The 27814-nt window shown below is 42.6% G+C and overlaps 1 protein-coding gene across 1 annotated transcript in view; it reads left to right on the top strand.

The window, feature by feature from the left end:
• ATM (ATM serine/threonine kinase) overlaps positions 1-27814 on the top strand; it is a 123215-nt gene that overhangs the window by 74133 nt on the left and 21268 nt on the right. Inside the window, exons 46-56 of the mRNA XM_075851593.1 lie at positions 4099-4218; positions 4414-4642; positions 6460-6627; positions 9481-9600; positions 11124-11341; positions 15494-15701; positions 18330-18443; positions 20559-20717; positions 21083-21221; positions 21326-21408; positions 26827-26967. Coding sequence (XP_075707708.1) covers positions 4099-4218; positions 4414-4642; positions 6460-6627; positions 9481-9600; positions 11124-11341; positions 15494-15701; positions 18330-18443; positions 20559-20717; positions 21083-21221; positions 21326-21408; positions 26827-26967 — 1699 coding nt within the window. The remainder of the gene's footprint in view (positions 1-4098; positions 4219-4413; positions 4643-6459; positions 6628-9480; positions 9601-11123; positions 11342-15493; positions 15702-18329; positions 18444-20558; positions 20718-21082; positions 21222-21325; positions 21409-26826; positions 26968-27814) is intronic.

Consider the following 27814-nt stretch of genomic DNA (forward strand, 5'->3'; position numbering starts at 1 on the left):
TGCTTGGAATTTACTCTTTCTACATATCACATTTGACTTCTCTGCTAAATTTCAGTCAATCTAAAGCATACTCCTCATTGCACAACAAAAATTCCAATCTCTCCTTAGGCAGCTGTCGATATGTAGTAGATTTAGTGCGGTCAGAAATGTTGTATGTAAACCTGCATATTTAGGTTCCTTCGTTCCCTCTGTTGGTTTCTGTAAAAGTTCACTTTGCTCTCCATACTGTACCTGCTGAGTGGATGGGCTCTTTCTGGTATGATGTCAGAGATTTTCTGTGTGTTCTAAGCCAATCAGATGTCTCCCCCCTACTGCCCCCACTTCTTTAGTCTCAGAGACAGACTAAAGGCCCTATTACACTGACCAATGATCTGGCAAACGCTCGTTCATCGCTGATCTGCTTGTTTACGCGGCCAATTAAAAGGTCGCTAGTTGATAGCACATCTCCCTGTGTAGTAACGATCACTCGTCCCCATATATTAACAATCATTGCTTTTTGTTAAAGGAGCAAACGAGCGCCAATCAACAAGATGTCTCGTCGATCGGCGCTCGTTTATACGGCCCATATCGGGCCATATAATAGGACCCTTAGGCAGTCCATCAATTTTATATTCTTGGATAACCCCTGTAATGGAATTGTGTTTTTTACAAGTAGTAGAAATTCCCATAATAACTGTGCAGTCCTGTGGAAGAAACAAATTCCCCGCCACTACCCTCTATATTGGTTTAGTGGGAATTGTTTATAATGCAATAACTTGATGCAATTATAGTTTAATTTTAAGGGGAATGTATCATGTATTTAAGTTTATAGTCTAATTAGATATAAGTATGTTGAAAATTAATATGTTTGTTTTTTAGGTAGCTATTAATTATTATTTTTGAATAACATCCTTCAACTTCCTGCACTGTCTGCATTGACAGAGCGGAAGGTTGTGTGTCCTTTATGGCAACTGCAATAATTGGAAGTAAATTGTCAGAGACATGTCAATAGACTAATACAGACTCAAGGCAGAGATTGTTATTGTCAATCATCTCATTCCCTGCTTTAGAAACCAATTGTTCTATGGAATCTAGATAAACAATGAAGTAACCCTTCAAATAGTCGTGATTAAAAATGTCCTATTGTTCACATCTCCTATGCAGACATAATTGTCTTTAGGGTAACATTCCCTTCCATCTTTCCCCTACTTCTAACTCACCAACTAGACGGAGTATGACTGCCGCATAAGACCACACAGGGTTTGTTTGTAATCTATAACCATGAATGCACATCAATCTGCATTGGAGCTGTTGACCCAAAACGGAAAAGAGACCTAGACCTAGCCCTGGAAACTGGCACTCCACATTCAGACAGGATGCATTCTCTTGCATGCCCTGTTCCCAGATCCATTCCTCCGTCTGACTGTCAGTGTGATTCATCGCCCAATGGAACATGTTTCCACATCCCCTGGGTCTAATGCCAGTGTTTTACGCCACTCCAACCAATGCTACGCAATGAGCATTTAGACTTGTGATCCAGACAGTAGGGATCAAAATTCTCACCCAGCAGCCAGCGGTTACTAATAGTTTGGGTGCGACCACAGCTGAAAAATCTGAGATTTATTAGTAGCTGCTCGGCTATAGAAACATAATCCATAAAGGTCCCTAAGACCAGTTCTTGTCTTGAGAATCCTTCCAGAAAATTTTTGGAACTCAGTAGTGATCAACCAAGAACATATGATCTTTACGCTCTACATGCTTCGGCACTTAGCAGTTCTGTGAACAATAGAATCATTTGCACTTTACTAAGGCAGAAAGTTGATGAACTGATATGTTGGAAAAATAGCGGCCCCCATTCCCTGCAGTGTACTCACCTTGGTCTGTCTTGTCCCACGCAGCTCCTCTCCTTCTCTATCAGCGTCTGGCAACTGCTTTAGCCTCCGCCGTGCTACACTGGGTCCTGGCGCACGCTGACCCTTGAAATCTTAAAGGGCCAGCTCGCTTCAATTTTCACATCCATGACCTGACTGGTATAAAGCTCCTCCTTCTCTGCTACTCATTGCCAGAGCTATTTGGTTCCTACAGTTCACATGTGTTCCTAGTTCCCCCGCTAAATCTTGTTTGCTGAATTCCTGTGTACCAATCTTCTGTCTGTTTTTGACCATCCGTGCCTGCCACCTGCCCTGACCTGTTGATACATTCACCGTCTTGAATCTCTGCCGGCTACCCTGACCTATTTCAACGTTTATCGTTCTGAACCTCTGCCGCCTGCCCAAACCCATTGCTTCTTTAACCACTTTGACTCTACCAAAGTCAGCTGTCACCCAGGGAGACTACACCCAGGGGCAGCGACCTGGGGTTTCTCCGCAGCAAAGTCCATATTCCTGTACAGGGGTTAAAGGGTGAAGACTGGGGGTTCCTTAGACTCTGCTCCCTGGAGTAGCCCCAAGTCAAATCCCTTGGTGACAATCCCTGCTGGCCCTATTACAGCCCAATCCTAGGGCTATTGTTACAGGCAGTGGTGGATCCCCATAGGCCTGTCGTGGGCGGCCGCCCAAGGCTCCCGGGGTGGCCATGGTTGCCCAAAGACCACATCGCAGTTTTGTCAAGTTTTTGCCGCGAATCGCAGCAAAAACCGCGACAAAATTGAAGGCCTCCGGACTGGCAAGGCAAGGGAATCATATTTTCCCTTCCCTGCCATTCTGCCTTTTTTTGTGATGCAGACGGTGCGATGACGTCATTGCGCCGCTTGCGTAGCTCCACTGGATGCGGCCTGGTCAGAAGAGACCTGGTGCTATCTATAGGGCTGTGTGGCACTATCTACAGGGGGGCTGTGTGGCACTACGGGGGGCTGTCTTGCGCTATCTAAAGGGTGTGTGGCGCTAGCTATAGGGGGTATGGCACAATTTACAGGGGGGGGCTGTGACACTATTTACAGGGGGGCTGTGTTGTGCTATCTCCAAGGGGCCTAGATGGTGCTATCTACAGGGAGGCTGTGTGGTGCTGTCTATAGCCGGGGCTGTGTGTGATGCTATCTAAAGGCGGGGTGTGCGGCGCTATCTACAGGGGGCACTGTGTATGTGGTGCCTTACTTTACAGTGTTTGACACAATTATATTGAGAGGCACAGTGTTTGGTACTATTGTATTCAGGGGCGCAGTGTATGGTGCTGTTATATTTAGGGCCACAGTGTGTGGCACCATGAGAATTTTATCTTCATTTATAGGTGTGGAAATGTTGGAAAAGTGATCAGCCGAAGACATCCGAGTGGCAAATTCTGCAGAAATGGGTCATGCCCGGGAGAAGTCGTCATGAAGTCTGGATCAGATGGAGAAGAAAAGGGAATAAAACCTACTAGAATCTCAGAAGACGTCAGCTGTGAGTCACTGGATTTACAGAGAATCTGTCACCTCTCCTGACATGTTTATTATAGTAAATCATTGTATTCCACGTAATGTCTTTGTGTAGCCCAGGACGAATAGACAAATGGGTATTACCATTGCCCGTGTCAGGAGGATGTGTCCCTGCACGGTGTGATACTGTCAGCAATGGTTGGAGACTGTCAGTATGTAGGGACACAGCCCTATGACAAGGGGGATCGTAACAACCATTTGTTACTGTTTGCACAAAAAGGTAGTGTTAACAATAGTTACAGCAGGGCAGCGGTGGAGAAGGGGGCCCAAGTTTGGGTAACAGCCCAGGGCCTATGATCTACTTAATCCGCCACTGGTTTTTGTCTTTGCAGATTGCATTGCTGCATGCTTGGCTTTCTGTTCTCTTCCTCTATACTCCTTGGTGAAAATTGCTACCTACATTTTCGCCTTTCCAATGCTAGATATATGGTGTTGCATAGGAGATCACAATACTTAAAGGAATCTGGATAATAATAATGTTACAATTAATGAAGACATTACCGTGTAAATTGCTCTTTGGGTTTAGAAAGGAATCCATTCCATCAGTGCGTTGTGAATATATTCCTTAGCCTGCAGGGGGAGCTGTAACTCAACAAATTCAATTATGTTAACAGATATTTCATTATATGGAGAAAAGTTCCTAATGTAGGTTAGAATCAGAATGTAAGTAATCATTCCTCAACACAAAACATTCATTTTTTCTTAAGGGTTAAAGAAGTTGAAGAGCTGTGTAAAGGCAGTCTGGAGTCTGTCTATTCTCTGTACCCCGCGTTGTGCAGACTGCAAGCCATTGGGGAGCTGGCAAATGCTGGGCAGATGTTTTCCAGGTATGCCAAAAACTTACTGACTCAAGCAAAATGTATGATCCAGCTCAATATGATACAGCCAAGAGATATGGTAGGTGCTCAATAGGATTCAGTTTTCTTCAAAATCCATGCAACTGATGGTCTCGTTTGTAGTCACGCGTACTCTTGCCGGTTGGAGGATCCAGTTTTGGTAATAGCGATGTTTTTGTCTTTCAGGCCCATCACTGAGGAGCAGTTAAATGACCTCTACATGAAGTGGCAGCAGCAGTGTCAGCTTCTTAAAGACAGTGACTTTGGCTTCCAGGAGCCTGTCCTCGCGCTTCGATCTGTCATCCTTGAGACAATGCTGGAGAAAAATGTCTCCAATCAGGACTGCCTCAAACAAGTCCTCACCAAGCATTTAGTGGAGTTATCCAGGGTTTCTAGGCTCGCAAACAACAACCAGGTGAATTTTTTTTAGTAATTTTTAAACGCTACAAAATAATTAGCAAAAAAGATGCAAAAATGATGAACAAATATACATAATACATGAGCACCATAAACCACCACCAGCGTACGATACAACACCACTCTTGGTAATGGGCTGTGTCTTGTATTGCAGCTCAGACTCATTCATTGGAATCAAGCTAAGCTGCTATACTAGGGAGAAAAAAAAATCACACTTTTTTCCCCCGTAAATCCTAGAAAATGGTTGTCCGAGAGTTGAAGAAATTAAATTGGCTGCAGTAAATGTTGGAAAATAAAAAAAACCTCATTACTCATCTGTTAAATTCTTAGTCTCCGTCGGTTATTAGTTCTTTTCCTGGAGCAATGACGTGCTGTAACAATATATTGGGCCCTGCATATGAAAACTATTGCACACAAGAACTTGGTGTGACTCATAGCAACCAATCAGATTTCAGCTTTTATTAATTCAAGCAGTTTAAAAAATTAAAGTAATGAACAGATTGGTTGATATGAGCAACACCTTCAGTTCTTTACATCCTATGATGACGTAGTCATGGGACTCCAGTGTCTAATAGCTTAAGTGGTGTACACATATCGTGCTATAGCCAATGGATGCGACGCCTCTTAAATGGGTATACCTATCTTAATATGTTATGGCATATCTCTAGACTATGCCATAACATTCTGATCGGTTATGGTCCCACCTCTGATCCCAAAAACAAAGCGACAGATGTCCATTTGGAAGTTCTGCACAGTGGCGATCCCAGCAACACCGCTTAATTCAAGTGAATGGGGCTGTGTTGTTGTTTGCCTGCTCAACAGGGGGTGGGGAGCACCTCTGTGCAGGGAATATAGGTGAGGTAACCCCTTCCCAACATTAGACGTATACTTACGTCATAGCCGGCGAGAGGATGTCTGCTGTATGAAACAGCCAATTATGAAATAACTTACAGTCCACCACCTGGACTCAAACTCTGGCAGTCCTCCGTTATATATTAGTTAGAGAGAGAAAAAAAAGATAGATCCGGAGCTTATATATGTGTGTGTGTGTGTGTGTATATATATATATGTCAGGATGTTTCCATGCAATATTTTGTGTGTTTCAGCAACTCACATTGCATCATCAGACAGCAAAATATTCACTCAAATAGATAATTAGATTGTATATTTCAGTGCACAAGAGCGCTCCATAGATCTCCCATTTTGTATATTTCCTTGTATAAGCAATAGATAAGTGTAAAGAGCCAAGGGGTCAATGCCCTCCTACCCGTCCACTGTCGGACGTCATTAGCTTTCATCAATTCAGGGGGATCAGGGAACCTCTCCTCAAATAGTTTAAAATCCTCCTGACGCGTTTCCTCACAGCCAAATGATTCTTCAGGGGAGATTGTCCAAAATCAGGTAACTCCTTTAGGTGCTGAGCAAAGATGATTTGGACTGCCTCTTTAAACAAATCGCTCATAGGTGCAGGCTTAGTTAGTAGCGCCTGTTTCTGGCGCCAGAAAATGAAAATCCAAAAAATAGCTGCGGCAGGAAGAGGTTAAAATGCTTTATCCTCTGCAGCTGCACGACTAACACATAGACATATAAGAAAGGGACAATAATTGACAATCTTTATCTATGGTAAGTAAAAATGAAAATCAAGCGGCTGTATGTTAAAAAAAAGATATAGTTCTATTCCCAGAAAACACTTATATTCATTCCCAGTGACCGTTCTAACTTGCGTCTCAAATCAGCCACGTGAAGTTAGGAAAAATAAGCTACATGGATAACTAATTGACTTGTTAATATGTCGGACTATCTTTTATCTTACAGCTACCAGAAAAGGCAATGTTCCAAATTAAACAGCAGAATTCTGCGCAGTTTCTTGTATCTGAATGGCAGCTTGAAGAAGCTCAAGTCTTTTGGGCCAAAAAGGAGCACAGCCTGGCTTTGGGTTTACTCCGACAAATGGTGGATAAATTGGAAACTAACAGCTTTGAGGTTGGTTACAGAAAATCTTGTGCAGCCTATATAGAGTCTAGTGTGTTATTACATTACGGGTGGAAATTCTTATGCGTTTTAGAGCTAAATCCTGAGCCAAAATGCCTGTAATATTATTGTAAAATAATATGAATAGCACATTTCTCAGTCCCATAACCTGTATGGTTTTATGCGTACCAATCGTTACCAAAGAAAAATCACAATCAGTCCTTGGCCAGCTGTTGATCTTATAGAGCCTATATAATCCCTCTATACAAGATATGTCGTTCCAATTGAGCTATAACATTTTAAACCAAAAAGAGAACAGAAATGACTTTCAAACACTACTAATATTGAAAAGTACAACATTTATTGAATATAAATGCAGTAATACATATTCATTTGTATATAATACATGTCATTTCTGTCTTATTTGGCATCATGATTGTACGAGCTATTGGAGCAGATACAACGTATATCATTGAGGATCTTCTATTCATATAAGGGAATTTAAATACCATATTTCCTAGATCTAGTACAAGTTTTTAATAGTATGTTCTAGCATGGTATAGGTAGAATTATGACCATTCTAGTTATGTCTTTATGATATTTGGGGTTGCACTACCCTTTGGACATATGATCTTGAGCGTTATATTCTGAGATTAGTACTTTGTTTGATATATCAATGTAGACATGTTATAACTGGTATGGTCTAACCGATCTTTTCTCTGATACGCCTATTATCTAGGTGGAGTTTTCTGTCCTCTGTATCTTTAGGCTTTTTTTCATCTGGCCACATGAAGGTGTTTGTCTCTGTTCATATGTGTTTTTTTAATATATATATATATATATATATATATATGTATATATTTATAGCAAAAGAAGATATGCGGCACTCCAATGAAGAAAATGGTGGTTTATTAAATTCCAATACAAAAGCGACGTTTCATTCCTACAATAGGATCTTTATCATGCTTGATAAAGATCCTATTGTAGGATTGAAACGTCGCTTTTGTATTGGAATTTAATAAACCACCATTTTCTTCATTGGAGTGCCGCATATCTTCTTTTGCTATATCTGACACTTCGTCCGAGGATCGGGACGTTTTTGCTGGGCACCCGTTCATTGATTTCCATGTGAGTGCTGCTGCTTTCTCTTTGTATATATATATATATATAATTTTACTGCATTTATATTCAATACATTTTGTACTTTTCAATACATTTTGTACTTTTCAATATTAGTAGTGTTTGAAAGTCATTTCTGTTCTCTTTTTGGTTTAAAAAGCAGTAGATCTTATGTCTAACCTATATTTTCTCACTTTCCCTCCATGCTTGCTAAGTTGGCGTCTCTTCCTAGTGTGATGTCAGAGTTGTGCCCCTTCCTGCGGCTCCCACTCCCCTCTCTCTCTCTTTCATGCTGTCTTGCACACAGGCTGAGGCAGAGAGCTTGTAACATGATCCTCCGCCTCCCCCTTCCCCTCTCACAGCATGACTCTTAGGCCTGATTTACACGAGCGTGTGCGTTTTGCGCGCGCAAAAAACGCTGCGTTTTGCGCGCGCAAAAGGCATTTGACAGCTCCGTGTGTCATCCGTGTATGATGCGCGGCTGCGTGATTTTCGCGCAGCCGCCATCATAGAGATGAGGCTAGTCGACGCCCGTCACTGTCCAAGGTGCTGAAAGAGCTAACTGATCGGCAGTAACTCTTTCAGCACCCGCGACAGTGAGTTCCGATCACAATATACACCAACCTGTGAATCAAAAAAAGACGTTCATACTTACCATGAACTTCCTGCTTCCTCCAGTCCAGTCTCCCGGCCGTTGCCTTGGTGACGCATCCCTCTCTTGTCAACCGGCCCCACCTCCCAGGATGACGCGGCAGTCCATGAGACCGCTGCAGCCTGTGATTGGCTGCAGGCTGTGCTTGGCCTGTGATTGGCTGCAGCTGTCACTTGGACTGAATTGTCATCCCGGGAGGTCAGACTGGAGGAAGAAGCCGGGAGTTCTCGGTAAGTCAGAACTTCTTTTTTTTTTTACACGTTCATGTATATTGTGATCGGAAGTCACTGTCCATGGTGCTGAACCAGTTTAACTCTTTCAGCACCGTGGACAGTGACTGTCTCCTGCCGTCGCGTACCCGAACATTTTTTGCCGGGTTCGGTCAAAACGAGTTCGGCCGAACCCGGTGAAGTTCGGTGCGCTCATCTCTAATTTGACACTCCGTTTGGATGTTTGTAAACCGAAAAGCACGTGGTGCTTTTCTGTTTACATTCATCCTTTTGACAGCTCTTGCGCGAATCACGCAGTTCGCACGGAAGTGCTTCCGTGCGGCATGCGTGGTTTTCACGCACCCATTGACTTCAATGGGTGCGTGATGCGTGAAAAACGCATGATTATAGAACATGTCGTGAGTTTTACGCAACGCACTCACGCTGCGCAAAATTCACGCATCGTCTATATTACGCTCGTGTAAATGAGGCCTTATACAGACACTGAGGGAGAGATCCTGTTGCAGCTTTCCCCCACATTTTCTGTTCAGCATTTTTCACACTGAGACTTACCAAACCATGCTAGATTTGATCAGCTGTTGGCGAGGCCTACAATTTCTAAACACAATACTAGCGGCACAGACAAGTGTCATGGCGCTTTCCGATATGGGTTAACAGTAGTCAGACCTAACATTGGTGGCATATCCTATCTTGGCAAGTAACTATTGCTAAGGAATTTTGTCTAAAAATATATGTAATGCATTCCTCCTTTAACGGTTCATTTATGCTTTTCATCATTCTGTTAGATTCTGTAGGTTGATTTAACATTGACTATCTTTGTTGTGTACATGTGGTTTCAGTTTCATGTGTGTTTTTAATTTCAAGGTTGAGAATGATCCCAACCTTCAGCTGATTTATGTCGAATGCTTGAGGTTATGTGGGAACTGGTTGGCAGAAACCTGTCTGGAGAGTCCCACAATCATCATGCAGAACTATCTGGAGAAGGTAAAATTTCCTTATCATTTGTAGCACAAATAAACCCATTACCTTCCATGGTGCTATAGGAATTTTAATAGGAGGGGGGGGGGGGGTAAATACACAGCATGAATAAATCAATGAAAAAAAACAATAAATCCGAGCTTTCTGAGAGACAGACTGGTATAGAAAGAGGTGGAGGCCCTGCCCACTAGGGCTTACCATCTACCAGGGGAATGGGAGGAACAGAAAATGAGGGTAGTAGTTGCTTATACTGTTGTGTAGTGGGAGCAGGGTTATAGCAGGTTGTAAGCTTTTCTGAAAAGGTGGGTTTGCAGGTTGGTTTGGAAGGTTTGGATGGTGGGAGAGAGACTGATGTGTTGGGGTAGAGAGTTCTGGAGTATGAGGGATGTACGGGGGAAGTCTTAGATACAATTATGGAGGAGCACACAAGAAGAAAGCAGACAAGTAGGTCTTGTGAGGACCGGAGATTACGTGTGGGGACATATCGTGAAATTAGAACAGAGGTCACAGGTTATGGACTGCCTTGTATGTCATTGTCCGTATTTTAAAATTATCGCTGTGTGATGGGTAACCACTGAAGGAATTGACGGACATTAGTGGTGGTAATAGAACCAAGGGAGAGGAGGATTTACCAGGGAGCAAAGTTGAGTATGATTGGAGAGGCCACATCTAGGCAGGATATGATGAGGGCATGTACAAGTATTTGATTAACTCAATGTCGAGGAAAGATTGTTCTGGAAATATTTTTGAGGTGGAGTCGACAGGAGATGGTAAGGCCTTGGATGTGTGGTCTGAAGGGGAGAATCGAAGGTTATACTTGGGCATATTCTGCATAATCCTGGTCCTTGTAAATTTTTGGTCCTTCAAGACTTACGCATTGTATATTATCAATTAAAGGGGTTTTCCAGTCATAAAAAAATGGATAGGCCATTAATATCTGATTGGTCACGGTACCACTCCCAGTTCCCGCGCCGATTAGCTGTTTTGAAGGGGGCGCAAAGCTCGCACGATCGCTCCCTCCCCTATATTACGGTCACTGCTCGTACTGGTCACACTTGTAGCGACGGTTCACAGTATTACAGCCTTCTCCCATTCAAGTGAATAGGAGAAGGCTGTGATATTGTGAACCACCGCTACAAGTGTGTTGACGATGCGTAGAACGAGCGGGTAAGGAATGAAGGGGAAGCAGCACTCGTATGATCGCATGGCCTCTTCAAAACAGTTGATCAGCGGGGGTCTGGGGAGTCGGACCCCCGCCGATCAATTTTTTTATGGCTGGAAAACCCCATTAATGCTCAGAGACTCAGAGTTGCTATTGTCACCTGTCAAAAAATAACAGCGCGGATTGTATATATATATATATAGTGTGATCTGAATCACCTCCTGGTTCTAATCTTGCAATATAAATTTAATATTCCCGTTAAATCCATTGTGTCTGCATATACTCCTCTATAATACGAATTTTATGCTTTATATCCTCTTGCAGATGAAAATTGCCAGATCCAGTGACCTTGTTATTTGTTATACAGGCAGTAGAAGTCGCAGAGAGCTACAGCACAGGCAGATGTGACCGCCTGCAGGAAGGAAGGATGAAGGCCTTTCTGTCATTAGCTCGTTTCTCAGATGCCCAGTATCAGCGAATCGATAATTACATGAAATCCTCCGAGTTTGAGAACAAGCAGGCGTTATTGGCAAAAGCAAAAGAAGAAGTGGAGTTAATGAGACTTCACAATGTTCAGACCAACAGGTGGATACACATTTATTTCATGTTCTAATTTGTAGGTCATATATGAAGAGATTGAAACAGTCATTGGTTAGTAAAATATAGGCTGCGCTGTACAACAAAACTTGTGTATAATTCCATTTACTAGATTACATCAATTCAGGGAAAATTTAAAGTGACCACCAAATAGGCGAGTAGGTTCTAATACCCATCTCAATAGTGCTGAAGCTGATGTGTACCCTAAGAACGATTACATATTATGAGCATGGTGCACAGGACTTTGAGGAACATGTCATTTAATAATAAAGTACAGATGTGTCCACCCTTACTTTTGTATGTTTTTGGTTAATGGGGTCATCCGGAAAGATAAAATTAATTGATTATCCTCAGGTTGTTCACAGTATTATATCCTTCTCCCAAGTCTGTAAAACTGTGAACCGCCAATACAAGTGTGTCATATTTTTAAAGTATGGAGCAGTGAAAGGAATGAAGGGGAAGCAGCAATCACACGAGCGCTGTGGACCCTTCCAACAGCTGATCGGCGGGGGTGCAGAGCGTTTAACCCCCACCAACCAGAAATTGATGAGATATCCAAAGGATAGGCTATCAATTTTATCTCTGCAGAAAACCCCTTTAAGGACTCTCATGAAACAAATTCAACATAATATCGCGACATGCTTTCAAAACCCTTGATAGGCTCCAATGCATATCACAACCGCTGGGTGGCCAAAGATAGACACATTCTGGTATAGCATAGACATCTCATGACAGAGTATCACGGAATATTTTTTTTTGTTAAGGCGGGTCACCTCACGCCACACATCTCAACAAATATTGTGCCAAGAGAAAAGGTAAGGAAGGACACATCTGCTCTCTCTATATCTCAGGAGCTGCTGTTTACACACGCTATATCCAAATGACCGTGCTCTTACATTAAACGGGTTGTACAGGATTTTAAAAAATTGCTGCTTTCTTCCAGAAAAATGGCACACCTGTCCATGGGTTGTGTCTGGTATTGCAGTTAGGCTCCATTGAAGTGAAAGGGGCTGAGCTGGAATACCGCACGGAAATATATGGGCTGCTGGAGCTTGTTATCATCAAAATTTAGAGAAGCCGGGCCACGGCAATCAGCTGATCTATTTGAAACAGGGTTGTCTTCATTTGACAACCGCTTTCAATGATAAAATACGGTCTACCTGCATTCAACTTTTTGACTGTAACAGGAAGCTGGGGGATTTTGGCCCCACGTTGTATTACAAAGTGAATTGATGCAAAACTAATTTAGATAAATAAAAATAAAAAAACAGTTGGCCACCTAAGCTCCCACATCACTGCTTGAATATTTCCGCCATAGAGCGCCTTCTGAAATCAAGCTCATTCAGTCGTCTTCTAATTTGCCTATTTCACATGCCAACAGATTATTTAAAGTAGAACTCCAATTTAAAGTGGTTTTCCAACCCCTAAATTATTGCATTCATGCCTATGTAAGTGCGGCAGCCAATCAACCAATCTCAGGCCTCCATGCAGTACCACATCATGGAAAGCATTTTTTCCCCTGTATAAATCATAGGAAACAATCACATGTTTCTGGTCCCTTTTCCACAAGATACACTATATCTACATTGACTTTTACATTTGAAATAAAATATGTACTTTTATCTAGTTCCACTTTCTCCGTTGTTTGATATTTGTTATTGGAATGCAGCAAGGGATGATTTTACTGCTAGAAGTTTGGAAAAGCTATAACACGCATCATAAAGTGTGTAAACACGTATTGTAGACCCGGTACCTCAGTGCATCTGTTTGTGCCCGCTACTCCAGCACGAGCCGTGATGTGCAGCTTATAATAGGATTCCTAATTCATGCTAAAAAATAAAGAGTCACTGGCAGAGCAGTATAAGTGTCCGCTTCAAGCTGGGACCACTGAGCTATGTAATAATTCTTCATTTCTGTTGAGCTTTGGGTATCGGCAGTGCACATAAACCTCGTATTCCAGGAACTGCTTTGCCGCGTGTAATTAAGCTCACCGGGTGCTCGTAATAGTAGGATACTGGCACACACAATATGCTTTTCTTTCCTCGATAAATTAAGGGAGATTTATTTAGAATTTTATCTCCCGCTTTGGTTCTGTATTCTATCTTTTTCAGGTTCACTTCATAGGCTCGCTTTACACGTTCCGATTTATTCGGCGATGGGTGAGAACGTTCCCATTAATTGGACTTCGTGGGAGGCCATTCATTTCTATGCTGACAGCCTTAGGCTATGTTCACATTTACGTTGGGAGTTCCATTAATAACTCTGAATGGAGCCTTTAACGCAGATGTGACCAGAGCATAATACACTAAATGATGGGGCCTTTGTGACCACACACCTTCTGGGGTTGTCACCCGGCTGGTAACTTACCAGCCTGCCTGGCAATTTTCTGCCTGCTCAGGAAGTTATCTCTTTACTGGGATCGGGCACAGCGCTTTGCTCCGCCAAAATACAGGGGGACCCTGCAGCTGTTCAGTCATAGCCGGAGAGTCCTCTCCTTCCTATCCTACTCTAATCAATGCAGGGAAGTAACAGAAAGCTCAACACGATTGGTCAGGGGCGGACATATGTAACATTGGTGTAACCTGTGCAGTCGCACAGGGGCCCAGTAGGTAGGATGGCCCGCTTCCACCTTATAAGCAGCTAGCAGCTTTCTGCTGTCTATAGCTCACAATTACTGGTGGATTGTTCGAGAAACATAAGGGGGATGCTGTATGATGAGATATAAGGCCTCATTCACATTTTGGTCAGTATTTTGCATCAGTATGCAAGCCAAAATCAGGAGTTGAACATACAAATCTTTCCATTATATTTTTATTTTTTTATTTTTTTGTATCTCTTTCGTGTTTTGGATCCACTCTTGGTTTTGGCTTAAAAATACTGACTGGTGTGAATGAGGCTGAAAACGAGGGGCCCATTTACTGTACTTGCACAGGGACCCCCTGCTGTCTGTGTCCGCCCCTGCGATCAGTACATCACTTTCAGCTTCCTGTAAGAGTAGAGACATTGCTGGAGCCTGGGAGGTGAGTAACCCGCTAGACAACAAGTATAGTTAACCCCTTCACCACAATAGACCACCAAAAATGTTGACAAAATCCCATTCTGCACCAGACCACCAGGGAAGCTCTAAGCTTCCTGTAACAGAAAATACATTGCTTGAACTTGGGGAGGAGAGTAACCCACTAAACACCAGGTATGATAAACCCCTTTACCACAATAGGTTACCAGGAAAGCTGTTTTAGACCACTAGGGATCCTGATATAAACTCCTTTTTTCACTAGACTGCCAGAGATCGGGACAAAAACCCCTTACTAACCTAGACCACCAAGGATCCCACTATAAACCGTTACTGAACTAGACCACAGGGAATGCCGCCATAAACCCCTAACTGCACTAGACCACCAGGAAAGTTGACATTATGCCCTTATTTCCCTATACCACCAGCAATGTTTGTATTAACTCTTTCAGTACCTTATACACCAGGGTTTTAAGGTAATAAAAAGTCTTCATGTGAAGCCAGTCCCTAAGATTACACCCCTTTGTATACATCCAGTATTAATATTTTTTGGTGGAAAAGGTGGCAACCCTATTTATAACACGTCGGATTTATTTTAGGTCCCACCTGTTATCCCACCATTGGAAGTCCTACCAAAAAAAAAAAGCAATGTACAATGAAGCCTTTTTGAGATGATCACCCAAGTTTTCAGTGAAAAATAGTCTTTTAGAGGGGTGGTAGAAAAGGGACAATATGCATAGGACATAAGGGAATTAAAAATCCATCACAGAAAAATCAGGTCAAGATCAGTGTCTTTTTGTGACATTTCACTGTACTTTTTGGAAATCATGACACCACTACTGTCAGGAGATCCACTGCCTTCATCACTAGGGTTACACTTTAAAGGGGAAAGCAGTGGAAGATGGGACTTGTAGTTTACTGAGCGCAGAAGTCTGCCCATGGCTGCAGCGTTACATCGGGGATCGGTAAGTAACGCTGAATTTCATGGGAAAGTAGTTAAATCATGATATGTAGGTGTTTTATCAAGTTGGTGTCTTTTTCTTAATGTATTTATTTATTTTACTCCCTGGATAACCTGGTTAAAGCACCCCTCCCCCATTATTTTACTTTTTTTTATTGCCTTCCAGATACACTACAAAGGTCCAGCGAGAACTGCAATTAGATGAGTGTGCGATTTCTGCTCTGAAGGAGGACAGGAAACACTTTCTCTGCACAGCCATTAGGAACTATATCAGCTGCCTTGTGTCAGGGGAGGAACATGACATGTGGATTTTCCGTCTATGCTCCCTCTGGTTGGAGAATTCGGGGCTGTCCGAAGTGAATAGTATCATGAAGGTATATGACATAAAAAAAATGTCACTGTGTTTATGTTGATATTTGCAATTTTCATAACTATAGGTCTGAGAAATTCTACGAATATTCCTGCATAAAGCAGACGCATAATTTTCCAGAATGAAAACTTCACCCTTGTTTCTAACAATACTTTAATATTATCATCCTAGTTATCAATATTTTGTTACATATATGTAATATAATAAATTAGAAAATCATAAAATTCCGCAAATTAGGCTATGTTCACTCTTGCAACAGTTCTTTCCCTTCTGCTTTCCGTGGCTTTTTGACATTCAGAATATATATTCTGTTCAGTTAAGAAAAATGGAAATCTGATGACAGATTAACTACATGGGGGTTAAAAAAACAAAACAAATGGATCACAACAGGTCATGGTGAATTCTTTTTAATAATTTTTTTTTGTAATTTTACATTGGTATCAAACAAATTGGACAACTAATACAGTTCACTTTTGACCCACCCCTTCAAAAAAAATAAAATATAGATTTTGACATTCATGCAAACTCTGTGTAGTCTGATCCTGCAGTCATTCTCTTTTTTTTTATTTTTTATCTGTTGCTAACTTTTTGCTAACTTACATTTGTCAGGTTAGCAAAAAGTAGAGGACAGATCAAAGAGAGTATGGCTGCAGGATCAGAATACAGAGTTTTTGTTATATATATACATATACACACACACTACCGTTCAAAAGTTTGGGGTCACCCAGACAATTTTGTGTTTTCCATGAAAACTCAGACTTATATTTATCAAATGAGTTGCAAAATGACTAGAAAATATTGTCAAGACATTGACAAGGTTAGAAATAATGATTTTTATTTCAAATAATAATTTTCTCCTTCAAACTTTGCTTTCGTCTTGGAATGCTCCATTTGCAGCAATTTCAGCATTGCAGACCTTTGGCATTCTAGCTGTTAATTTGCTGAGGTAATCGGGAGAAATTTCACCCCATGCTTCCAGAAGGCCCTCCCACATGTTGGATTGGCTTGATGGGCACTTCTTGCGTACCATACGGTCAAGCTGCTCCCACAACAGCTCTATGGGGTTGAGATCTGGTGACTGCGCTGGCCACTCCATTACAGATAGAATACCAGCTGCCTGCTTCTTCCCTAAATAGTTCTTGCATAATTTGGAGGTGTGCTTTGGGTCATTGTCCTGTTGTAGGATGGAATTGGCTCCAATCAAGCGCTGTCCACAGGGTATGGCATGGCGTTGCAAAATGGAGTGATAGCCTTCCTTATTCAAAATCCCTTTTACCTTGTGCAAATCTCCCACTTTACCAGCACCAAAGCAACCCCAGACCATCACATTACCTCCACCATGCTTGACAGATGGCGTCAGGCACTCTTCCAGCATCTTTTCAGTTGTTCTGCGTCTCACAAATGTTCTTCTGTGTGATCCAAACACCTCAAACTTCGATTTGTCTGTCCATAACACTTTTTTCCAATCTTCCTCTGTCCAATGTCTGTGTGCTTTTGCCCATATTAATCTTTTCCTTTTATTAGCCAGTCTCAGATATGGCTTTTTCTTTGCCACTCTGCCCTGAAGGCCAGCATCCCGGAGTCGCCTCTTCACTGTAGACGTTGACACTGGCGTTTTGCGGGTACTATTTAATGAAGCTGCCAGTTGAGGACCTGTGAGGCGTCTATTTCTCAAACTAGAGACTCTAATGTACTTGTCTTGTTGCTCAGTTGTGCAGCGGGGCCTCCCACTTCTCTTTCTACTCTGGTTAGAGCCTGTTTGTGCTGTCCTCTGAAGGGAATAGTACACACCGTTGTAGGAAATCTTCAGTTTCTTGGCAATTTCTCGCCTTCATTTCTAAGAACAAGAATAGACTGTCGAGTTTCACATGAAAGCTCTCTTTTTCTAGCCATTTTGAGAGTTTAATCGAACCCACAAATGTAATGCTCCAGATTCTCAACTAGCTCAAATGAAGGTCAGTTTTATAGCTCCTCTAAACAGCAAAACTGTTTACAGCGGTGCTAACATAATTGCACAAGGGTTTTCAAGTGTTTTCTAATCATCCATTAGCCTTCTAACACAGTTAGCAAACACAATGTACCATTAGAACACTGGAGTGATGGTTGCTGGAAATGGGCCTCTATACACCTATGTAGATATTGAGTTAAAAACCAGACGTTTGCAGCTAGAATAGTCATTTAGCACATTAACAATGTATAGAGTGTATTTCTGATTAATTTTATGTTATCTTCATTGAAAAAAACTGTGCTTTTCTTTCAAAAATAAGGAAGTTTCTAAGTGACCCTAAACTTTTGAACGGTAGTGTATGTATGTATATTTATATTTATTTATTATTTATTCCAGTTACTTATATAGCGCCAACATATTACGCAGCGCTTTACAGAGGTCCTCTCTTTTACTGTCCCCATTGGGGCTCACAATCTAAATTCCCTATTGGTATGTTTTTGGGGTGTGGGAGGAAACCAGAGTACCCGGAGGAAACCCACGCAAACACAGGGAGAACATACAAACTCCATGCAGATGTTGTCCTTGGCTAGATTTGAACCCAGGACCATATATATATAATGTTGTAATATGGATGTCAAATTTGCTGCACATATTATAATTATTATTCTCATGTTTCCCTTCTAGAAAGATTCCCAGAAGATCCCTTCGCACAAGTTCCTTCCTCTAATGTACCAGCTGGCCGCTCGTATGGGGACCAAGAAGATGGGGAGACAGGAATTCCATGAAGTGCTCAATAATGTAAGCGACTCATTTATAGCTTCATCACCACTAAGCTTCCGCAGAATTAATCAGATGACGGTGGTGTATTTTGTAGCTTGTCCACAGTCATCTATTCTTCCTATTACATATTACATCACAGTAATCCCTATTGAGATAAGATACAGGACAAGAAAGATGTGTAATTAGGCTGTAGATGAGTCCGCACTCTCGGCGCACTGGTTCATGCGTTTATTGTGAAGAAGTACATGGCGTCTTTGAATGGCCCAGCATAAAATGACACAACTGGGACATGGTATAATTAATAATAGGCATCCGGCTGATCCTGGTAGCAGCAAAGTAAAACGAATAATACTGCTCAGGTAAATGGACCGGTGAATTCTGCTGACAAAAATAAGAGGGGACGTGAAGAAGCGCAGGATTATAAAGTCAATGGGTTGTTTTACCTGAATGCAAAGTATTGAGGCAATTACTAAACTGCTATGTAAAAAAGGCAGAATCCGAAACGAATCTGAAATCTGTCAGGTGTAAAAACAAAATACAAGTAAATGGAAAAGAAAATGAAAGGAAAAAAGAGATAAAACTGCAGTACACGATGATACCGAATCACTAAATATACAGAGCCCTGCGTACGGAGGTTGTACAGATTCACTACAGACTCATTGTAAAAATCTGATTCCTGTGATAACCAGAGGACGAACCAACCGGATGGCACAATTTCACTTTTAGCACGCCCCTTTCCCACTACTTTTGTTAGGGTCGAGGTTGTCTGCTGGCCCCAGGTGCCTCTAACTAGTCCGGTGGTAATTCTCTGGATCACGTTAGCTGGTGGGCTAATGTAGGAGTGATTTGAGATATGGTTGCTGTGGACTATACGCACACAATCACTACATACAAGAAGGCATACATAAGCACACTCATCACATACACTCACTACATATATGAACGCATACATAAGCACATTTATCACATACACTCACTACATACATGAACGCATACATAAGCACACATCATATACACTCGCTACATACATGAACGCATACATAAGCACACATCATATACACTCACTACATACATGAACGCATACATAAGCACATACACTCACTACATATATGAACATACATAAGCACACTCATCACATACATGCACATACTCACTACATACATGAACGCATACATAAGCACACTCATCACATACATTCACATACATAAGCATACACATCACATACATGAACATACTCACTACATACATGAACGCATACATAAGCACACATCACATACATGCATGAACACACTACATACATGAACGCATACATAAGCATGTTAATTACATACATGCACGTACTCTTACTACATACATGAATACACCCAAGAAAACACTCATCACATACATTCACACACTCCACCACAAACATATATGAATGCACACATATAAACACTCATCGCATACATGCGTAGGCACACACTCACTCACAACATACATGGATACTCAAATAGGAACGCTCATGACATACATGCACACACTCACCACATACATGGATGCACACGATTACATACATGAACACACACATTACATGTCTGCAAACATACACGCACTTGCTACATACCTGTACAAATATAATCACTACATACATGAAAGCACATATAGGCGCACTGAATACATACATGGACACACACACATATACAGCTACTGCAGATATACATGCAATACACAAACAATCACACACATAATAAAAACCCCTTTTCCGGTAGTAGAGGAGCAGTGTGGGTGGCAGACCGGCTGGAAGAGAAGACCTGCAGCCCATGTCAGGATGATGGGCAGGTGCAACACGGGGGTACTGTACTGTCTATGTTATTGCTTAAGGGGAGTTCAGATGTGGCAGAATTGTGACATATAGGGTTCTCGATCGGGGAGGAATTCAGGACATGTTGTGGGTTTTTAAATCTGCAGCATGGCCATTCTGTTGCGGAAACGCCACAGATTTTGACAGTGGATTTAATCTTTTGCAATGCAAAGGGTGAAATACGTGGAAAATCCTTAGCAATATGTAACTATTGCAATATAAATAATACATTGGTCTTTTACTAATACAGTCATATGTACATTAACCTATCACATTTCTCCATTCCTTAACAGGTGATCAGACAAACCTCACTGGATCACCCTCACCACACTCTCTTTATTATACTGGCTTTGGCCAATGCCAACAAAGATGACCTCTTACTGAAGTCTGAGGTAGTGAAAAGAGGCCGACTCACCAAGAATGCCCCAAAGAAGATATCACAGACCGATGAGGTAGTGTTTTGTTTTTTATTATTTGACTTATTTATTATTTAGAGCAGTGGTAACCAACCTGTTGCAAAATTACAACTCACCTCATGCTCTAACAGCCACAGGCCAGGTAATGCTGGGAGTTGTAGTTTTGCAAAAGCTGGACAGCCACAGGATGCACTGATTTGGAAATGATGACCCCTCCGGATCGACACTTTCTAGCTAACAGGTAGACGACAGTCCTGAATCGGGGACTAAACGTTTTTTTAAAACCAGACAACACTTTTAAATGGAAAATTTGTGCAAAATCTCAAAGTTCAGATTATGCTCAGAATTAGACCTCCCATCCTCTAACTAGAGTGTGTGTAATATTATGTGTATAATTGTAGGATCGTATGGAAGCTGCATGCAATATAGTGAACACCATAAGGAAAGACAGACCTCACATGGTACGAGACGTTGAGAGGCTTTGTGAAGCATACATAATATTAGCAAACATGGATGCCAACCAATGGAAATCTCTGCGCAGTAAGTATAGGGCACGCTCCTTATAATACGATTTGAGACACCATTGGAATTATACTTTGTCTAGTTTACATCAATTGGTAATATTTATATCTTCTAAACTACAGAAGGAATACCCATCCCGTCCGATCAGCCCATCACTAAACTGAAAAACTTACAGGATGTTGTTATTCCGACCATGGAACTTAAGGTAGTAGGACATATCGATGTCTTTAATACATTATTTAGAGGGTATACCCTGTTGAAGAAATATGATGTGTGGTTTATGGGATGCCTCTGATTAACACATATAGGATCTCTCTTGGGGACGCCCTCGCAACAGGAGTTAAAATTAGTATGTTTAAGGCCTCATGCACACGACCGTAAAAACTCCCGTTATTACGGGTCGTAATTACGACCCGTAATAACGGGCTCATAGACTTCTATTGGCGACGGGTGCCTTCCCGTTTTCTCACGGGAAGGTGCCCGTGCCGTTGAAAAAGATAGAACATGTCCTATTTCAGGCCGTAATAACGGCACGGACAGTCCATAGAAGTCTATGGAGCTCTCGTAATGACGGGTGGCTACATGTGTGCACCCATCATTACGGCAGCGTTGCTAAGCGACGTCAGTAAATAGTCACTGTCCAGGGAGCTGAAAGAGTTAACTGATCGGCAGTAACTCTTTCAGCACCCTGGACAGTGACTACCGATCAGAATAAACCTGTAAAAAATAAAAGACGTTCATACTTACCGAGAACTTCCTGCTTCCTCCAGTCCGGTCTCCCGCCCGTTGCCTTGGTGACGCGTCCCTCGACATCCGGCCCGACGTCCTGGATGACGTTTCAGGCCATGTGACCGCTGCAGCCAATCACAGGTCAATCACAGGCTGCAGCGGTCACATGGACTGCCGCGTCATCCAGGGATGTCGGGCTGGATGTGAAGAGAGGGACGCGTCACCAAGACAACGGCCGGTAAGTATGAATTTCTTTAACTTTTATTAAGAAAGGGCTGTCCCTTCTCTCTATCCTGCACTGATAGAGAGAAGGGGCTGCCGATTAGTGCAGTGCTATTTTGCCGCCAAAAACGTGCCCGTAAATACGGGTGGAATACGGGTGACACCGGACCCATATTTATGGGCACGGGTTCGTAAATACTGGTGCAAAACGGGTCGAATACGTGTGACACCGGACCCGTATTTACGCCAGTATTTACGGGTGGGAAAAAATACAGTCGTGTGCATGAGGCCTTATGGAATGTAAAGGAGTCTGTTGGTCTTAAAGAGGCTCTGTCACCAGATTTTGCAGCCCCTATCTGCTACTGCAGCAGATAGGCGCTGCAATGTAGATTACAGTAACGTTTTTATTTTTAAAAAACGAGCATTTTTGGCCAAGTTATGACCATTTTCGTATTTATGCAAATGAGGCTTGCAAAAGTACAACTGGGCGTGTTGAAAAGTAAAAGTACAACTGGGCGTGTATTATGTGCGTACATCGGGGCGTGTTTACTACTATTACTAGCTGGGCGTTGTGTATAGAAGTGTCATCCACTTCTCTTCACAACGCCCAGCTTCTGGCAGTGCAGCACTGTGACGTCACTCACAGGTCCTGCATCGTGTCGGCACCAGAGGCTACAGTTGATTCTGCAGCAGCATCAGCATTTGCAGGTAAGTAGCTACATCGACTTACCTGCAAACGCCGATGCTGCTGCAGAATCATCTGTAGCCTCTGGTGCCGACACGATGCAGGACCTGTGAGTGACGTCACAGTGCTGCACTGCCAGAAGCTGGGCGTTGTGAAGAGAAGTGGATGACACTTCTATACACAACGCCCAGCTAGTAATAGTAGTAAACACGCCCCGATGTACGCACATAATACACGCCCAGTTGTACTTTTACTTTTCAACACGCCCAGTTGTACTTTTGCAAGCCTCATTTGCATAAATACGAAAATGGTCATAACTTGGCCAAAAATGCTCGTTTTTTAAAAATAAAAACGTTACTGTAATCTACATTGCAGCGCCTATCTGCTGCAATAGCAGATAGGGGTTGCAAAATCTGGTGACAGAGCCTCTTTAAGCGGGACATATAACGTTGAGAGAAATCAGGCATGGTGGTAATGTTTAATGGTTTGGGTACTGATTCTGTTGAAACATTACACAAACGATCATCGGGCCCCAAAAGCCGTAACCCAGCTGAAATCGGCCATCTTGCATGATTCCTATCTAATGTGTATGGCCAGCTTTAGGAGACTAGTATGAGATTATTGTAGAGGCCTTTACTATGCAATGTATACACCCATCTTCTGACTACACTAAAAGGGTCTACTAATTTTAAGTAATTGCTGACTTTTCATTATTTAACTATCCATTTTTGAGCCCCTTCCTTGTTATTTGCCTTAAGGCTTCCTTTCAAACTATTTTTGTGGCCATTATGTTTTCTCGGCAATAGCCCAAAATGTGTTTTGTTTGTTACTTCGCAACAAGAGATGTGACTCACAGGTGACAACACACTGTCTCCACAGTCTCAAAGTACTAGTAGTGCATAATCATACATATGGCATAAGAGAGGAAGATTGAGGCATTCTAGATTTTGGGGTGTATATATATAATATATATTTTTTTATATTCCAGTTGTGAAACCACATTACCAAGCATGGTACATCTGTATATTGTAGTTTCTCCCACACAGTTCTAGAATAAAAGCTGGTAATTTACCCCAAATCAGTAACTTCTTCAGTAGACCCAAGACTAAATTGCTAGCATCACTTTTCTTGATTAATTGTTTTAAGGATCGAGATTGGACCTAAGACTCGGGCTCTACATCCACATGGGGTCACCCACACATGGCATTAAAATTGTGGCAATACCTCTGCTCAGACGTGACCTCAATATTTACTTATGGGGATTAACGAAAATTACAAGAATTTACACATGATTAAAATTCATGCTTTCCACGCAAGTCGGCCATAATATTTTCCTTCATAAGGAAACATTGAGATCTCTCATGAGTCGGGGCAATACTGCAACCCCTGAATCGCTGTGGAACCCTAACCTCAACACGACTAGACTAAACTAAACCTAATTCAAGGAATAATTAAGATGGCTAAGAGGACTACACTATAAGGCCAAAGGTATGTGGACACCCCTCCTAGTTATTGGGTTCAGGTGTTTCAGCCACATCCATAGCAAACAGGTGCATAAAATCAAACACACGGTTATGCAATCTTCATAGACAAACATTAGTAGTATTTCGGGTCATACTGAGGAACTCCTTGACTTTAAACATGGCGCACATAGGATGACACCTCTGCCACAAGTCAGTTTGTAAAATTTCTGATCTTCCGCATTTAGCGGTAAGTGGTATTATTGTGAAGGGAAAGTAGTACACAAAGTGGTAGACCGAGAGGTGTAGCTAGGTTCTCTAGCACCCGGGGCAAAGATTTAGTTTGGTGCCCCCCCCCAACGTCTTTCCCAACATCTCCTCCCCCCTCACCATGTTTGCTTTCTCTACCAATCAATGAACAAATCACCTTTGGTGGAAGGCATTAAAACACCATTTGACATCTACCAATCAATGAAAAGTAATTTATTTTTTTTTCACCTTTTTTTATGTAACTCGTGCATAAAACCATTTGTACATTTTATAAGCAATATAGTTATATAAGTGAGTTAACATAACAATCAATTAAAAGAAAATAAATAAAAGAGGTCAGTGCCTGACTAAAACAGATTGTATAACTGAGGCTAATGAGACTATATGGTGAAATAATGAACAGCCTCCTCTTATAGATAGTGCCACAGACCCACTTGTAGATACTACCGCACAGCCCCTGTAAATAGTACCCCGCCTGTAGATAGTGCCACACCCCCTGTAGATAGTGCCACACCCCCCTGTAGATAGTGCCACACCCCCCTGTAGATAGTGCCACACCCCCCTGTAGATAGTGCCACACCCCCTGTAGATAGTGCCACACTACCCCTGTAGATAGTGCCACACTACCCCTGTAGATAGTGCCACACTAGCCCTGTAGATAGTCCCACACTACCCCTGTAGATAGTGCCACACTACCCCTGTAGATAGTGCCAAACAGCCCCCCAGTGGATAGTGCCACACAGCCCCCCCCCTGTAGATAGTGCCACACAGCCCCCCCCCCCGTAGACAGTGCCACACAGCCCCCCCCCCGTAGATAGTGCCACACAGCCTGCCTCCCTGTACATGGTGCCACACTGCCCCCTCCCCCTGTACATGGTGCCACGATGCCCCCTCCCCCTGTACATGGTGCCACACACATCCCCCCCTAGTAGATAGCGCTACACCGCCCTGCCCTGTACATAGCGCCATTTGGGCTCATATATATATATATAGATATATATAGATATATATATATATGCATAGTGATGCCAGGGGCTTCTCCAGGAGTGAAATCTCCGGCCAGAGTGTCGGTGATGCTCTGGTCGGGGGTTCCGCACCAGGTGTATTCAATTGTATCTGCACCGGGTCCGGCGCCCCCTCTACCTTCTTTCCTAGTTGTGTCCGGCCTGCCCCCCTATCTACGCCCCTGGGTAGACCACACTAACTGACAGAGCGGAGCTGGTGTGTGCTGAAGCTTGTGGTACGTAAAAAATAAAATGCCTATCCTCTGTTGCATCACTCACTACAGAGATTAAAACTACCTCTGGAAGTGACATCAGCTCAAGAACTGCGTATTGGGAGCTCCATGATATGGGTTTCTATGGTCAAGCAGCTGCACGTTAGCCTAAGAACACCATGCACAATGCCAGGCGTCGAATGGGGTGGTGTAAAGCCGCCGCCACCGGACTCGGGAGCAGTGGAAACATGTTCTGTGGAGTGACGAATCACGCTTCTCTATCTGGCAGTCTAATGGATAAATCTGGGTTTGGCGGCTGCTAGGTGAACATTAGCTACTGGATTGCACAGTGTCTACTGTAACATTTGGTGGAGGAGGGATGATGGTCTGGGGTTGTTTTTCAGGGTTTGGACTAGGCCCCTAATTTCCAGTGAAGAGTAATGTTAATGCTACAGCATACAAAGACATTTTAGACAATTGTAGCTTCCAACTTTCTGGTAACGGTTTGGGGAAGGTCTTTTCCTGTTCCAGCATGACTGTGCCCATGTGTACACAGCGAACTTCATAAGGATATGATGTGACGAGTTTGATGTGCAGGAACTGCACAGGGCGACCTCCATCAAAACCTTTTCAATGAAGTGGAATCATGATTGCGAGCAAGACCGTCTCGTCCAACATCAGTAGAATGTCCATCTAGTTCATAGATTTGATGGTCAGGCATCCACATACTTTTGGTCATATAGTGCATATATAATGATGGTTGTGTAGACATGAATCAGGCTTCCCACCCTTTTGTCCAAGCAGCGACTGGTCTACCTCATAACAGCACAACCCTATGGTCTGATACTTCAAAGAACATCTCCACTGCTATCAATAATGGCTTTGATGTAATATAACACGTGAAGTAAAATATAACACATCATTACAGTCGCTTCTCTACAATGCAGATGACATTTCAAATATCTCTTCCGTATGCCTTGAGTGTGAATTGGTAAAAGACAGGTTGATATTTCTTGAGTTTCTTTCCTGTCACATATTCAGGTTGATCCCAGCGGGAAGTATGAAAACTTGGTGACAATTACATCTTTCAAGCCTGAGTTCCGCTTGGCTGGGGGTCTGAATCTTCCAAAAATAATTGACTGTGTGGGTTCAGACGGGAAGGAGAGACGACAGCTTGTCAAGGTACTGACAGTCTATCTGATTTAAGGATCTGAGCTTTTTGCTCACAGCATTTTATTAGCAGACATGTCTTTAAGTCCTGTCTGACAAAATAACCATCATTTGTACTAAATTAACATATGTTGAACAAAGTTTAGGAGTTTGTCTTGTTTATCTATTGATGGATTTATTACATTGAGAGGGTAAAATGTCTTAACTACAGTAAAATGAGTCACTTACCATCGGTGAATTAGGTGCACCATAAGCTATGAGCGATTTACAAACTCGGGCCGCTCCCCGCGTCAGCGGTTATCAAAAGGAATTGTCTGTTAATTTGTTGGGCAACTTCAACTCCAAGCATTTCCTGAGAGCTGTAGACCTTCAGGACATGCTGGGAGTTGTAGTGTTATGCACTCAAAAGCTTCAGCAGTTAGGATGCACTGGGAGTTGTAGTTGGAGAGTCACAGGTGCTTTGTATATTGGGTGCTTAGAAGTCCTAACTACATCTATGGAAGCTCACTGTCTGGAAGTGGTGGGCTCCGTGGGGAGTGCCTTTGTGGGACTGGGGCACATTATTAATCACCGAATCTCAAAGAAGAATCCGGTTGCACTGCCTTTACTGCAGTCAGCAGGATATAGTCAGGCAGCCAGTGACAGGTAGTGATCTACAAATGCTGCCCTTCATGACGTGCTCACGCAGGGCAGCAAGAAGATTGGCCACATAAGGGCCGAAGATAGCAGTCAGTTCCAGACAGTGTCTGAGCAGCTGTAAGTGCCGTGGGTTTCACTTCACTCACCTCCGGCTATTGGCTGTGGATAATAACAATCAATGTGACGTGTCTGAAGATGATGGTAAGTTTGCCCCCCCCCC

The sequence above is a fragment of the Rhinoderma darwinii genome, chromosome 2 (assembly GCF_050947455.1).
Source record: "Rhinoderma darwinii isolate aRhiDar2 chromosome 2, aRhiDar2.hap1, whole genome shotgun sequence".
NCBI lineage: Eukaryota > Metazoa > Chordata > Amphibia > Anura > Rhinodermatidae > Rhinoderma > Rhinoderma darwinii.